At 43.7% G+C, this 15,279-nt stretch overlaps 1 protein-coding gene across 13 annotated transcripts in view; it reads left to right on the forward strand.

Annotated features, from left to right (window-relative positions):
* The window catches only part of NAV2 (neuron navigator 2), a 773,425-nt gene that overhangs the window by 527,374 nt on the left and 230,772 nt on the right, over window positions 1–15,279 (forward strand). For 9 of the 13 annotated variants that reach the window (XR_008538002.2, XM_054662160.2, XM_054662164.2 and 6 more), the window contains 2 exons: window positions 5,251–5,509; window positions 9,675–9,743. Coding sequence is in view for 12 of the 13 variants with exons in the window: in XM_054662160.2 (XP_054518135.1) it covers window positions 5,251–5,509; window positions 9,675–9,743 (328 nt within the window). In the remaining variant the exon portion in view is untranslated. The remainder of the gene's footprint in view (window positions 1–5,250; window positions 5,510–9,674; window positions 9,744–15,279) is intronic. The other 4 variants (XM_508328.8, XM_054662163.2, XM_001173746.7 and 1 more) reach the window with 1 other exon arrangement.

The raw sequence follows: 15,279 nt of genomic DNA on the forward strand, positions 1-15,279 counted from the left end.
ACCACCCATGGTAGAAACTGTGTGGCTGTCAGCACATTCAGCACTCTTGAGTTTTTGTAATCTGAAAAGAAAATTAAACAGTTATAATGTCCATCAATTGGTGAATGGATAAACAAAATATGGTGTATCTATATGATGGGAATATAAAAACTGACAAATGCTCTAACATCGATGAACCTTAAAACAGTATGTTAAGTAAAAGAACCCAGATGCAGACCGGGCACGATGGCTCACGCCTTTAATCCCAGCACTTTGGGAGGCTGAGGTGGGTGGATCACCTGAGGTCGAGAGTTCAAGACCAGCCTGGCCAATGTGGTGAAACCCCATCTCTACTGAAAACAACAAAATTAGCCGGGCGTGGTGGCATGCACCTATAATCCCAGCTACTCGGGAGGCTGACGCAGGAGAATCACTTGAATCCAGGAGGCAGAGGTTGCAGTGAGCTGGGATTGCGCCACTGCACTCCAGCCTGGATGACAAAGTGAGACTCTGTCTCAAAACGAACAAAACTAGATGCAAAAAACTATATACAGATGCTCCTCAACTTACTGTAGGGTTATATCCTGATAAACCCACCATAAGTTGAAAATAAATGCGTTTAATACATCTAACCTACTGAACATCATAGCTCAGCCTAACCTACCTTAAATGTGCTCAGAACACTTACATTAGCCTGTAGTTGGGCAAAATCATCTAACACACAGCCTGTGTTATAATAAGGTGTTGAATATTGTATGTAATTTATTGAATACCATACCAAAAGTGAAAAACAGAATGGCTGTATGGGTACTTGAAGTATAGTTTCTACTGAATGCCTATTGCTTTCACACCATAGTGAAGGTGAAAAATTGTAAGTAAAACCATCACAAGTTGGGGACCATCTGTATTGCATGATTCTATTTATGTGAAATATCCAGAAAAGGCAGATCTGTAGAAACAGAAAGCAGATTAGTGGTTGCCTGGGAGTGGGTTTGGGGATTGATTGTAAATGAGCACAAGGAATCTTTTTAGGATGATAGAAATATTTTAAATCTAGAATTTGCTAAATTTACTAAATATCATTAGATTGTATACTTAATTTTATGAAATTATAACTCAGTAAAACTGTTTTTAAAACCAGAAAGATTACCATTGAGTTTTCTCTAATGTTAGATCATTCATGGTTTTCCTTTCTGGACACCAGCGACTGTGGCACACAGGGGATGAGCAGAGAGAATGGACCACTTCTTAGGCTTCCTTTGGGTGAAGAGCTCTGTGGTGGGTTCTGAGGAGGTTGCAGGTAGAATGGCCACATTTTCTCAGCCAAAAAAGGGAAGTACAGAGTCGGGAAGTATCCTAGGTGCACTCAGTTTCTTATTTATTTATTTATTTATTTATTTATTTAGAGATGGAGTCTTGCTCTGTTGACCAGGCTGGAGTGCAGTGTCGTGATCTCGGCTCACTGCAACCTCCACCTCCCGGGTTCAAGCGATTCTCCTGCCTCAGCCTCCCAAGTAGGTGGGACTACAGGCACGTGCCACCATATCTGGCTAATTTTTTTGTATTTTTAGTAGAGACGGTGTTTCACCATGTTAGCCAGGCTGGTTTGAATCTCTTGACCTTGTGATCTGCCTGCCTCGGCCTCCCAAAGTGCTGGGATTACAGGAGTTTACCACCGTGCCCGGCCTCATTTTCTCATTTAATCTTCAATTAACTTTCATAACAATCCTATAGGAAAGGTACAGTAGGACATATGCCCATTTTAAAGAAGAAAACTGAGGCTCAGAGAGATTGAATCCTGTGAAATCTCAAAGTGTATAAACGATGGACTATAGAGATTTAACCACAAGATTTTCTGGCTCCAAAAAATGAGAGATGTTTGTTATAAAAATGCTGCCTTCTAAGAGGAAATATATTTATTGGAGGAGCACTGTAGTCTCTGACAAATGAAAAAAATGTTTTAGGGAACAGTGGCCATTCTGATCAATAAATGACTAAATGACAATGGTAGGTAGAAAATACAACAGGACTGACGCTGTTTGCACTGGGATTGGGCTGGTAGGTGATGGAGGGAGCTGATGTGAACGTGCCTACTTTTTGCAGTGGATGACCCCTGATCCTCCAGGTATGCTGAATTGTTAGTTCCTCTCCTGTTTTTTCTTGCATGGTTAAAAAAAAAAAAAAGCATCACAGAATATTTGACATCCCAGAAAAATAAAGAATACTCAAATGCCTACCAGCTAGGATTTCATTTATTTATTTATAAAATAAACATTAAATATATTTTTATATATTTAATATTTATTTATCAATAAAAAATATTTATCAATAAAAAATATTTATTTATTTAAATAAAGAATACTCAAATGCCTACCAGCTAGCATTTATTTTATTTATTAAAATAAAACATGATGGCTATACAAGTAATTCAAGTTACACAGTGTTAGGAAACTGGACCCTGAGTCGGAAAACCTAGATTCAAATCCCAGCTCCAGTGTTTACGACCTTGGACAAGTCATAAAACCTTTCTGAGCTTCTGTTTCCCCTTATGTGAAAGAGGGATAATCCTACTCACTTCCCATATTGTAAGGATTAAATGAGATCATGCATATAAAGAGCTTAGCCTGATACACACTGGTTAATAATAGCTCTTATTGTTATAAACTATATGACTTGATAACTGTAAAAGGCACTAAAAATAAATCTTACATAGATTTCATCTATCCCCATAATTAGCAGTACTTTCTCCCTCCAGTGAATTCAGTTTTGAGGGGAAATTGTTTTCTTAACTTTAACAGACACTAACTAGTGTGTCAGACCTTGCTTGGCTTATCTTCATTCTTTTTTTTTTTTTTTTTTCCTTTTTTCTTTTCTTTTCTTTTCTTTTTTTTTTTTTTTTGAGACAGAGTCTTGCCCTGTTGCCCAGGCTGGAGTGCAGTGGTGTGATCTTGGCTCACTGCAAGCTCCACCTCCCAGGTTCATGCCATTCTCCTGCCTCAGCCTCCTGAGTACCTGGGACCACAGGCGCCCGCCACCACGCCTGGCTAATTTTTTGTGTTTTTAGTAGAGATGGGGTTTCACCGTGTTAGCCAGGATGGTCTCAATCTCCTGACCTCGTGATCCACCCACCTCGGCCTCCCAAAGTGCTGGGATTACAGGTGTGAGCCACCATGCCTGGCCGGCTTATCTTGATTCTGTCCCTAGGTCTTGTCACTGCCCAGTTGGGTGACTATAGATATGTCACTTCACCTTGTGGGCCTTTGTTTTCCCATAAGTAAAGTGAGTAGCCAGCTGAATTATTTCATCCAAGCCTCACACTGTGTGATTCTCATGTACCACTGAGAACATTTGGAAGCAGAAGTGGAACATGCTACAGGTGTGTGGCTCTCATTTGGTTTCCTTAGTGTGGGGAAGGAACCATGGCTGAAGGATTAAAGCTGAATTACCAAAAGAGACTGAGGGGCTGGCCCACCCCTTGGACATTTATCTGCTTCACACATCACACAGAGTGGTTTATAAGCAGTGACTTTGCATCCTGACTTGTCCACATCAGTCCTGGCTATCAACTGTGGTCCTGGTATAATTAAGAGCTCCCCACTCCCTGGCTTTCATTCTCAAAAGTGTCATAGTTAGCACAATAGGTTAAAAGGTCACCATAGTAAAAACTGTCATTTTTAAGGTATGAAGCTGGAGCTGTATGAGAATCTCATTCAGGATTCTGGGGTTATAGTCATATAATAACCAAGATGAATGAAGGACTTCACTGTTTAAAGTGTGCTTTTGCCTAAGTGCTCCCATTTGTTCTGCAAAACAACCTTGTGCAATGGGGCAAAGTGGTGTCTGTATTGCCCTTTTACTGAGGCCCAGAGAGATTAAGTGACTTGCCTGGGGTTGCACAACTAAGTGGTAAGAATACAGATTGGAACTCATGGCTTAGGTTTTCCAAATGCTATGCTCCTGTCTACTTTGTCCTGTGATCAGAATCTGCTAGCTCCCAAAGTAGGGTGTGAAGGCTGGATTCTAGAAGTTTGTATTGTCAGTTTCTTCAGAGCCTGGAGAAAGGGATGCTTCAAGGGAAATAATTCAGCCTGACCTAATCAGCAAATCACTCTGGGGGGAAGGCACTGGCAGGGCGCACTTCCTCCTCTGCGTGGAATGGAGCTTGCTTCTGAAAGGACTCCATTCATACTTTCTGCCCCTCAACTAAGCCTTGGAGGAAACTCTTGTTCCTTCACTAGCAGCCTCTTTCCCAGCCTGGGGCTAACCTGTAAGTGTGCATTACCTACCCCTCTAACAAGGCCTTTGAAGCTTTCTTGCTTCACATCTGTCTTTTCCCCCTTGCCAGTTAAGAAAAACCCATCCTAGGATGACAGGAAAGCAGAGAGTGTTGAGTAAGTTTGCCCCCAAGGTTCCCTTTCCTCTGTCCCTCATGCTCAGTGGCCCCAGAACTTCACTCTCAGGATCTGCTCAGACTCTGGCCATCTGCATCTAGTGTTAACTGCATAGAAAGGAGGGATCTCCCAAGGAGAAGCCCCTCATGAGCCATAGCCTTTGCCTGTGAATAAATATTTTATTCTCCTCTGCAACTCTTTATGCATACTTTGAGGCAAATGCATTTTAACATTGAAAAATACTGTCTGGAATAAAAACAAAAATTTATTCCCACTCTGTTCTAATTTCTTTTAATGTAGGGAATATTTTGTATGAGTCCATTATGGAACCAAGTCCTTCTAGCCTATCCTATACCCACCCCAAATTAGAGTTATCTGTTCAGCAGATGGGGGACACAGAGCCACGTATTTGAGAGTAGGACGACTGGGGAAAGCAGAGCACAGATCATGGAGTGGGACAGCAGCCACTTGGCACACTCACTGTGGCTTGAAGCTTAGAACATGGACTTGGCAGAAGCCAAGTGCACTGTGAAGACCCATAAGCTTCCCCCAGTGCCAGAGTTCCTCCATCCCCTGCCTGTAGAACAAGCACGGTCTTGCTCGAGACGCTTTTTCACTGGTGTCCTTACTGAGAATTTCCTCTTGGCACCTACCGGACATCCAGTTGCAACTTGCCTCCTGTATCCACTCTAATCCTAATGGCGAGAATAAGCTAATTTCTTTGTGGTATAGGCCTGATTTTAATTGACTGTGATACCAATGAAGTGTTCAGGAAGCCTGTCATATCCTAAAGAAATCAAACTCACGTGCCGACTGAAACAGCCCATTGAACAGCAAGAAGAGCTCCCCATCTGACAAGAGTCTCTTTATTGTCTTGCAGAGATCAGGAATGGAAACCTCAAGGCCATTCTAGGCCTCTTCTTCAGCCTCTCCCGATTCAAGCAGCAGCAGCAGCAGCCCCAGAAGCAGCACCTCTCCTCACCTCTGCCGCCCGCCGTATCCCAGGTGGCCGGGGCCCCCTCCCAGTGCCAGGCTGGCACCCCTCAGCAGCAGGTGCCAGTCACTCCCCAAGCCCCGTGCCAGCCTCACCAGCCAGCGCCACATCAGCAGTCAAAAGCACAAGCTGAAATGCAGTCCAGGTGGGGGCTCCTTGCCAACTGATGGTTCTGTTCTTCAGGCACCTTCCTCCATGCCAACCAATCTCTAGGCTATCCTGTATGGCTTTTTCATTTGTGCTTCTTCAATGCTGAGAGCTACTGGTGGTTAGTGGGAAATTAGCATGGCCTTGAAATGGATGCAGTGAGGAGCCCTTCTTGTGTCTGGCAGAGATGTATGCTTTTATAGGTCAGAATTGCCAGCAGCCAAAGCTAATTACCTGCTCCTGCTATTACTCCGGCCCATTACACACATGCTCGTAGACAATAAACAGCCCCTAAAATAGACTTCGAACACCTTTTGTGTGTCTCCCTACAAGCTGAATGTTCAGTGTTATAAATGAGAGTGGTTTTACTTAGTGGAGGTAAAAGTTCTATTCCTGTGGATGCCTCTGCTTTGCGAGAACAGAAATATAGAGGGCACCAAAGAAAGGTGGCAAGGGAAGGAGGCAGCCATCCCTGAGCAGGGCAGTATCACCTAACAGGAGCAGTTACCATTAAATGTGACTGTGTTGTGTTGAACTGAGATGGGGAGAGTCCCACAATGCAGGAGTGATCTGCAGGGTTAGGGCCTGGATTTTGTTCCCAGGGGGACTGACATTTGCCAGTCATACTCACCGGGTACAAGCCAATTGCCACTGTAGTTACTATCTACTGTGCTACAATGGAAATAACATCACCCGGTAAAACTTTTGTCTTAATGGTAGAAAAAAAAGGAAGACTTTAGGAACTAGAGTTTTTGACTGGAGGTCAAGTTCTACAGAAAAGTTCATACTGTTTTCTTTTAAGCCACAAGACTTCAGCTATAAACCCTAAATGTCACTGATCAGATTGATTGCTTGATTTCATCCAATGTGTGCTGAAGAGTAATGGCCTTTTCTTTTCATTCCCCCAAAGCACCAGCATTAATAATCATAAGGCTTCTCACACACCTTGATATACCTTTTATTACCCATTTAGTTGGGCAGAGCACAAAGCTGCTCAAACACAGCTGCTGCCTTATAGACAGTTACAGCCTTCTTTTTTCCCCATGAGAAGTGCTATTTCCCAGTTGTGATGATGTTAAAACCAGCACTGATGGGTGTAATGTAAATCAGGTCCTGTAATTAATTATCTAATTATATCCAGTTTGCATTATGGAAATTTGTGGGGTGGGAGAGATGCCTGGACTAGCAATGAGGAACAGACAGCCTTATCAGCCAGTTGCCAAACCCTTTCCCTGGAGAACTGCCTGAGTGGGAGTCACTCCCAGTCAGAGCTTCCCTGATGGACATGGGTTATTTAAATGATCAGGGCATCATTTCCCAGACTGCATTCTGCCGAGTGCTTATTCCCTGGGATGTTAACTTGGGTCATATTGCAGTTCTGTGGGGGGAAAATATTGGGAGATAATTTGGGTTAAATTGTTATATGGCTGTCATTGTAGGTCTACTGAGATCCTTGAACCTGCCAATATGCATTTGTTTATTTAATTGGTATTAAGCCTCCCACGTGCCAGACACTGTTCTAGGCACTTGGGAGTCAAGAATGAATGAGATTGCCGAGGTGCCTGCTCTCCTATGCTCTTGGAGGAGGCAGGCAAACAAGCACATGAACAGGAAAGGGAGCTATCAGATAGTGGTGAGTATTGTAATAAGATGATGGGATTCAGAGGGGCTGGGTTGCTAATTTAGGTTTGGTTGATAGAAAGGTCTCTCTCAGGACACGAAGGGTAAGCTTGGTGTGTTGGAAGAGCATAAACAAGGTTATTACAGCTTAGTAGGGGAGGAGAGGGATCAGTGATAAGGTAGTTTGGAAGGAGAGAGGGCTGCTACCATTTATGTGGATAACAGTGTGACCTGTGGTCCCTGGAGTTGCACATTGCTGTGGCACTCAGGCCCCATCATAGAGTACCAGTTAAACTGGATAGGGTTTGGACTCCATTCTAAGGGTGACAGGAAGCCACGGGAAAGTCTTAAAGTAGTAGAAAGAATGGATCTGATTGGCAGGTCGAAAAATCCACCTTTGCTTCTCTTTGGAGAATGAGATTGTGGAGGAGCAAGAATGGAAGGAAGGACCTCAGTTGAGAGGACTTTGCAATCCTATAGATGAGTTGGGCCAAGGTAATAGAAGCAAAAATGGAGTTGGACCAATTCTGAATCCTTAGGGGGTTGAGCCAAGAGGCCTGCAAACAGATTAACTCTCGGGAGTAATGGAAAGAGAGGAATCACAGATAAAGCCTAGATTCCTGGTTTGAACAGTTAAGTAAGTGGTGGTATTAATTCTTTGAGATGAGGAAGCCCAGGAGAGCAGGTATGCATTATGAATGTTCAGACAGGTGGTGACACAGAAAGGAGCATTCTACAAACTTAGCCATGTCACTCTTCTTATTTTATAGAGCATCTCACTGCATAGGGTTCCAAGGAACATGCATTGAGAAATAGTGGCTTGTGTCACTGAGCTTTGCTAACCTGAGGCATCCATTTCCATGGTAGGCGTTTGTTTTCTTAAAATAACCAGATATTCCAGTCAGAGCACCCATCTCCCAGTAAGCCAAAACATCCTACTACTAACGAGTGCTTTACCTAAAGAAGAGCCAAACTTACTTGAGTCAGGTTTTTACATTCATTTATTCCAGCTACAAAGTGTCCTGCCATCATGGCCCCCTGACCCTACAGTGGTGACATAGACTGGGCTTTGGAGTTGCTGTATGTCCTCACCCCTTCATCTTGCCCAGGTTGGGTTACTTCTGCAGAAGACTGGTTTTATTCACTATATCCTGATACTTTCTAATTGTATTTCCAAAGGATAATCCTGTTCTCAAGGTCTAGGGATATGCTATCCCATGCTAACACTCTGGCTATAAATTTAAGAATGATAAAATTACATCAGTGGCTCGGTCTCCAAATTCTATCTTTGATAACCAAAATTCCAAGGGCAGTGGTTTGGACCCTTGATTATTAATGTCAAATGTTGATGCAAACCCCCCACATGCCAGGTTTGTTTTGTTTTTCTGTTAGAACTCTGCCTAAAAACTATTTTGAAGCTATCTAGGTTCAGCACCCCTGGGGGGTAGCAAATACTAAAGCTTGGACAACTTTTCATGAAGTTTGCTGGTAAAGGAGCTATGGAAGTTGGCAAAGAAAATCTGAGATTTTTTTTTGCTCCACTGGCATGAAGGAATCAGAGCAAATCTTCCATGACAGCCTCATAGAGGCTCACTTTGCTTCTTCCCCTGAGCTCGTCTCATAACTGACATGGTGGCCAAGAACTTAATCCACATTTCACCCTGTGAAATTCCCCACTGGTCTGGAGTCCAGGAGAGGAGCATAGTCTCCAGGACTTGCTTTTTTTCCTCCATCTGCGTCTACACAGATAATCAGTATTCAGTTGTTAAAGAATAATCCAGAAAATGACTTTATATTTTTCTCTATTCTCCTCTGTCTCTTCACTGCCTAAGACTAGTAAAACCAATAAATTATTTCTTACCTCAGATCCTTTCATGAACATGGTACAGGATGTATGGATGCAAGAAAGATAAATATTTCTATCTTTCAGAAAGCAGTAAATAAGTTTAACTTTTTCTTTTATTAAGCCTAACTAAAATTCTTTATATGTACCAATTTATAGTACAAGAAAAACAGAATTTAGTGAGTTTAACAAGCATTAAATGGTGATTTCTATAGCATTAAAAGCAAAAATTCCCAAGGCCAGCAACATCTGGGTATAGGTTTGCAAACATCTTGTTTTGGGTCACCTTTATGGGATACTGAGGACATTCATCTGAAAAGCACCCCAGTAGAACAAGCATGTGAAATAGAAACATCTCAATACTTTAGAAAGGCATAAAGTTTGTTTACTTGTTAGGGACCCCATATTTTGAGAATAAGGCCTTAAGGCAAGAAAGACATTTGATGTTTAAAGAAACACACACATGAATACATACACACAAGCATTCTTAGATAATCTTAAAAGCAGTTTCTTCACATTGGAAATCTATCAAATCAGTAAACTGAGACCTAGAAAGAAAGCTGTGTGTCATAGAAAACAGTGGGCAGGGGGAAAGAAACAGCAACATCCCCATTGTCAGAAGACTCTTAGGATTTGTGTGTCTAATGTATCTTCTCTCTCCTCATTCAGCTCTTCCACTTTTTTCTTTCCTATCATGCAGTGCATCATCCAAGGACTCATCTCAAAGCAAAATCATCCGCTTCACTCTGGGTCAGAAAAAGATCTCTAGGTTAGACTTTCTCTGTGTCCTGCAAAGCATGGTTTAATCCCAACCCACTGTTCCATTGTTCCCTCTGTTCTGGCTGAGTTTGCCTTTGGTCCTCTCCTCGTTTCATGTTTGCAGTTCGAGAAAACTAAATGTGCTTTGGCTAATGGTCCCATGGTGCAGAGCTTTGAAAGTGGCCATGGGATTGTTGCAAGTGTGTGTGGGGGAAGTGACAGAGTGCAAGTGAGAATGAGGTGTACACGACGTTTCGCATTTTCTTGACTTTTGGCTTTGACTGCTTTGTCATCAGAATCCATTCTGATTTAGGTAAAGGTGAGTTTCTACATAGTTTTTATAGTGGTTTTATGATGAGTTTGCTTCCTGCTTCGTCCTGGCCCTAATCCCACCTCACCTGCATCTCATTTATGTGTGTTGTGCTTTGTGTTGTTGTTGTTGTTAAAATTACTAATGTGGGTTTGGTTTTCTCTTGAGTTATAGAGACTTGAGCATGAATCCATATTGGGCAGAGGAGACAAAACAGCAAGGCAGCTATGTCTCGTCTTTGTTTCTGGATGCTCTTAGGTGCCATGGAGACCGCCTCAGTTCCCTGAAAATAAAAAATAGGCTTGCTCACGAGCTAGTTCTCTTAATTCAGACTTTAACCTGTCTGCTGCCTCCTATGAGGACCCATCCTATGGTATGGGAAAAGCCAGTTATATCACGTTGCATCATTGCTTCTACTGTTATTTTCAAGGTATCAACAGCTAACATTTATTGAATGCACCAGTTCAAATGTGTCATCTTATATCATCCTCATGCCAGGCTTCATGAGGTAGGTCATATTATTGTCTCCATTTCACAGATGAGGAAACTAAAATTTAGGAAGTTACGTCATTGTGCCCAAGGCCACACACATAAAAAATGGACGAACCAGGATTTGAACACAGGTGGTCTAACTCAGAACCTTCACTATAACCACAGTGCTACACTCTCTTCCCTCTCCTTCAATTCTGGGATCTCTGTGGTTGTTGAGGCTGCTTTTTAAAATCTTACGTTTCAACCACTACTCTTGGCTTTTTCTCTCACACTGCCCTTGTGGCATCCTAACAGAAATTGCTGCTGGGGTAGAATCTCCTTATTATGACTGGTATTTATTTTTCATTGAATTCTTATTGAATTCTCATTGAATTCTTATTCTTATATTTCATTGAATTCCATATTCTTATTGAGTATGGAAAGGGAAATCCATACTCATGTCTGTCTTCATTTATCACAAATACGTACAAAATAACTGCTCACTTGCTACCCCAGTGTGTTAGCCTCTAGGTGCCTTTCCTAGCCAGAGTTTACTTTTCTTTTTTTTTTTTTTTTTTTTTTTTTTTTTTTTTTTTTTTTTTTTTTTTTTTAGACAGGGTCTTGCTCACTCTGTCACCCAGGCTGGAGTGCAGATGCACTTTGAAAATGTTCAACTCAGACTCTTGTGTATTGATTTTTGTCCAGTTCTGATACTTTAACCTAGACTCATGGCGCTATCATGGCTTCCTGTGGCCTTGATTTCCTGGGCTCAAGCAATCCTCCCACATAGCTAGGACTACAGGCACATGCCTCCATACCCAGCTAATTTTTTTTTTTTTTTAAAGGTGGGGTCTCTCAATGTTACCCAGGCTGGTCTCCAACTCCTGGGCTCAAGCAATCCTCCCGCCTTGGCCTCCCAGGGCGCTGGGATTACAGGTGTGAGCCACTGAGCTGCCAAACCTAGAGTTTGGTTTTCTGAAGTGCTTACACTTGGGGAGACCCAGGTCAGGCTCTGCCTGGCTGGCGAGGGGAGAAACCGTATGGCAGTGTGCTTCTCCATAGAGCAAGTCCACACGTTACCCAGACTCGGTGGAGGAGGACAATAGGGGACCCAAGTTTGTCACCACTTCTGGTAGCCATGCAGAAAGTAGCTGCTTTCCCTAACAACACCAGGCCCAAGTCAGAGTGGACACCCACTGCTCTGGCAAACTGGTTCTTTCTCAGTTGGGTTGAATGTCACACAAATGCACATACATAGGAAAGGAAAGGGGAGGGATGAGCTGGGAGGAAACCTGAAATTTAGTGCCTGTTCCCACGATGTGCTCAGCCCTGCAAGATAAAGAAAACAGGACCTAGCTGGGGAAATATCTAATTGGAAGCACATGCCCATCCCGTGAATGATTTGTTATCAGTCCCAGATGATGGAAGAAGGCAGGGGGAAGAGAGGAAGCACTGGAAGATGAGGGTGTGTCAACCCTGTCCTGATGCTGGGCTGGGCACAGTGCTTCTGGGTTTACCCTAAGCCAAGATCTGGCTTTCCCTTAGTGTCATATCCCCCACTTAGAGCTTCTTTGAGATACGCTTTTGTCTCTGCTGAGGCCAATGAAGGGATGCTTCTTTGTTTCAAATGAAGCCTTTGAAGGCTCTTCCTTGCCTTCTCTACACCCCCCTTTCCCCACCCCCAGCCTTGAGCAGGATCCTGTGAAGAATTTTAGCTGATCAAGCACCACTAAGCACAGCAGTAAAGTTTGGTTGCCAAAAGAAGCAGTCCTACCCCTTCTGGCAGAGGAGGCCACCTCCCCTGGGGCTCTGGAAATAGGTCTCTTGTTGGAGACCAAGCATTGGTGGAACACCTGCCAGAACCCAACACTTTGATGGGCACCAGAGGTATTGAGAAGAATGGGAAGCCTCACCCTTGAATCTGGATGTGGGTAGGGGCGTATGGAGGGAATTGATATAAGGGTGAAAGCTCTCCATGGACTTCTGCCTTTGACCACTCTTATTGCCTCCCGGCCTCCCTGGTGAGCCCAGGGAGGCTTATTTTACCTGCAGGAAGCAGAGAAGCATAGTGGATATGAGGTGCAGTTAAACCTAAGCGAAGGCCCATCCTTACCACTTACTGATGGTGTTACCTGGGCAAATGATTTGATCTCTATGAGCCTGGGTTTCCTTATTGGTCAAATGGGGTAGTCTTGCCTTGCTCACAGCATTGTGAGGCTTAAAAAAGTCATTTAATGAATAATTATAAATATAAATTAATAAAGTCTTTCCTTAGTCCTGACATATAATCAGTTCAGATATGGCAGTGTTGGTATTTTGGGTTCATCTGGGTCAGGTAAGGCAACCAGGCTGCCTCTAGAAAGTCCCACAGAATTGATCTGCATGCAACTATCTTGTGGAAAAGAGGCAGTGGGGTTAGTAGTTTGGTCCTCTCTGCCCAGCTGCTGGGCTGAAAAGCAGATGCCATGGAAATGAGAGATTTAGTATGTAATCATCTCGCCTGGCAAAAAGCATCTCTGATTATGACCGCCCTCCCCAAACCCCAGCATGTGCACACAAGCTGCCATGCTTCCTGGGAGGGGCCATCCTCTGCTCCCAGCCTCTGAAGTGGTTTTGGGGGGAAGAACTGTTTTTTTTTTTTTTTTTTGCCATCAGCACGTACATCACGTGGAGCAGAGGAGCCGGGATGCACTCGTAGGTTATGTGCTGGGAATGACAGTTTTACTGCTCTGCTTAATTGGCTCTGCACACGTTGGAGAAATTGACCATGGCTCTAACAGCAGCAGGATTCTTCCCCCACCTCTTACACCACTTCCCTTAAGCTTAATATTTTAAAAACTCAACATGTATATGTTTCAAAGGACCCGTCTGTGTTCTCTGTTATTTGTAACTGTGTTTGGACATACAGTGATTATGAGAGGTCAAGTTCCTCTTGGGAAGGAGCTGTTGGGACTTTCTGGTGCTGTAAGGGACGCAGGGTTGACCTGCCATGCTCCCCTCTCACCACGCTGCCTCAGTGAGGCAGGCCCAGTAGGCAGCATCTGTTGTGATACCTGCAGCTGTTCCACAGGAGCCAAGACCTAGCTCTTCAGCAAACAGGGATTCTAATGCTCCAGATGGCAGATGCTTCCAGACTGGAGGTTGATAGACATTCCCATGATACACAAGGATGTTACCAATAATGAATCTCAAAATGTTAGCCAGAGGCCCCGGCTCTGCACCACTGGTAAACTGGAAGATATTCTGCTTTTCACCTCTACCTGTGCTCTCCGCCTCCTTAATTAACACCATATCCCTGGAGGGCAGGACCAAGTCCAAGCTCCATAGTGTAGCATACAAAGTCTTCCCTCCCCTGCCCTGCTTGCTTCTCTAGCCTCATTTACTCCCACTCTGTCCCCCGAGTCCCAGCACACACCAGCTCTTTCTTTCCCCTGTACTTTCTACAGGCTTTGCTTCAGAGTGGCATGCTCTGCCCCCTGCTTTCCCATCCCCTACTCACATTCCCATTCAGCGTGCCGGACTTGCTCTGGGGTCTTGTACACACTACCTTTCCTGATCATCTCACCAACCTCCGAGATCTTCATTTCCTTCTCTGAATACCTTCTGAACTTCACGTATTTTACCAATACATGTGTAATCTAGATGTCAGCTGGGGTCGACAAGCCCCTTGAGATCCGGGTAAGATTGAGCATTCTAGCTCTGCCTCTTTCAGTTTGTAGAAAGTCCAGTGGCCTTCCAGGTTTGCTTGGGTGTCTCAGGTTCTTGTGGTAACCTTTGGCTTTGAAATCCTGCACTTGAACCCCAGTACTTTAAAGTTCAGTCTGAATTAGTTCAGTTTGTGGATGGACTCATCATCCCAAGAGATGTTTTGGTTCCCTCCTGGGTGAGTCCGGGCTTAGCTTTTTTTCTTTCTTCCCACCTACCACACAGTCATTATGGCCTTTGTTTGTGAACCAAATTTTGCTGAAAATGTCAGACGGAGGGGGCTTACTTTGGAGCAAGCAACGATCTGAGCCCATTTACAACAGAACCTAGTGTTAAACTACAGAGTCAACATAGATTCTCTCTGAATGGTGGGAAAAAGTACATGATCTCCATCCAGTTTTCTGATTTGATCAAGTTCAGGGAGCTGTCCTGACTAGAGTGTAGAGGCGATAGTGGTCAGGGGTGGACAGGAGCTGGCTTGAGCTTTTTGGTGGCTTTTGACGGCTATATGCAAACCATTCGCCCTTTGCCATGTCCACTATCCTCACAGTCCTCAAGAACTCCTTCTCCATGTCCCAAAAGGCTTGGCACAATGCTGTAGCCATTTGAACGATGTGCTGCTCCCATCAAAAGAGTAGCTAGCCACTGACTCAGTGAAAAGAATCTGACCATGACAACCCAAGGAAAACCCAGAACTGTCTTAGTTAATCCAAAACCAGGGATGTTTCATTCCAGAGAGTGGAGCCCACAGATACCCCAAGTATAAGATCTCAGTCAGCCACAGATACTTGGATTGAGTAGTTTCTCTTCTGGAATGTTCCTAGGGAGATGATGAGCCCTGCTCGCCGAAGCCTATCTTGCCTCTTTGAAAATGTTCATCTCAGACTTTTGTGTATTGATTTTTGTCCAGTTCTCTCTGATACTTTAACCTAGACTCATCTATTTTCTTGATTTATCCAATTATTTCTTGTGCCATAGCATGTTTCTTTTATGCCAGTGTCCAATCCCTTCATGAACCTGTGTTCACTGGAGAAGACAAGAAAGGAAACTAACATATGGT

The sequence above is a fragment of the Pan troglodytes genome, chromosome 9 (genome assembly GCF_028858775.2).
Source record: "Pan troglodytes isolate AG18354 chromosome 9, NHGRI_mPanTro3-v2.0_pri, whole genome shotgun sequence".
NCBI lineage: Eukaryota > Metazoa > Chordata > Mammalia > Primates > Hominidae > Pan > Pan troglodytes.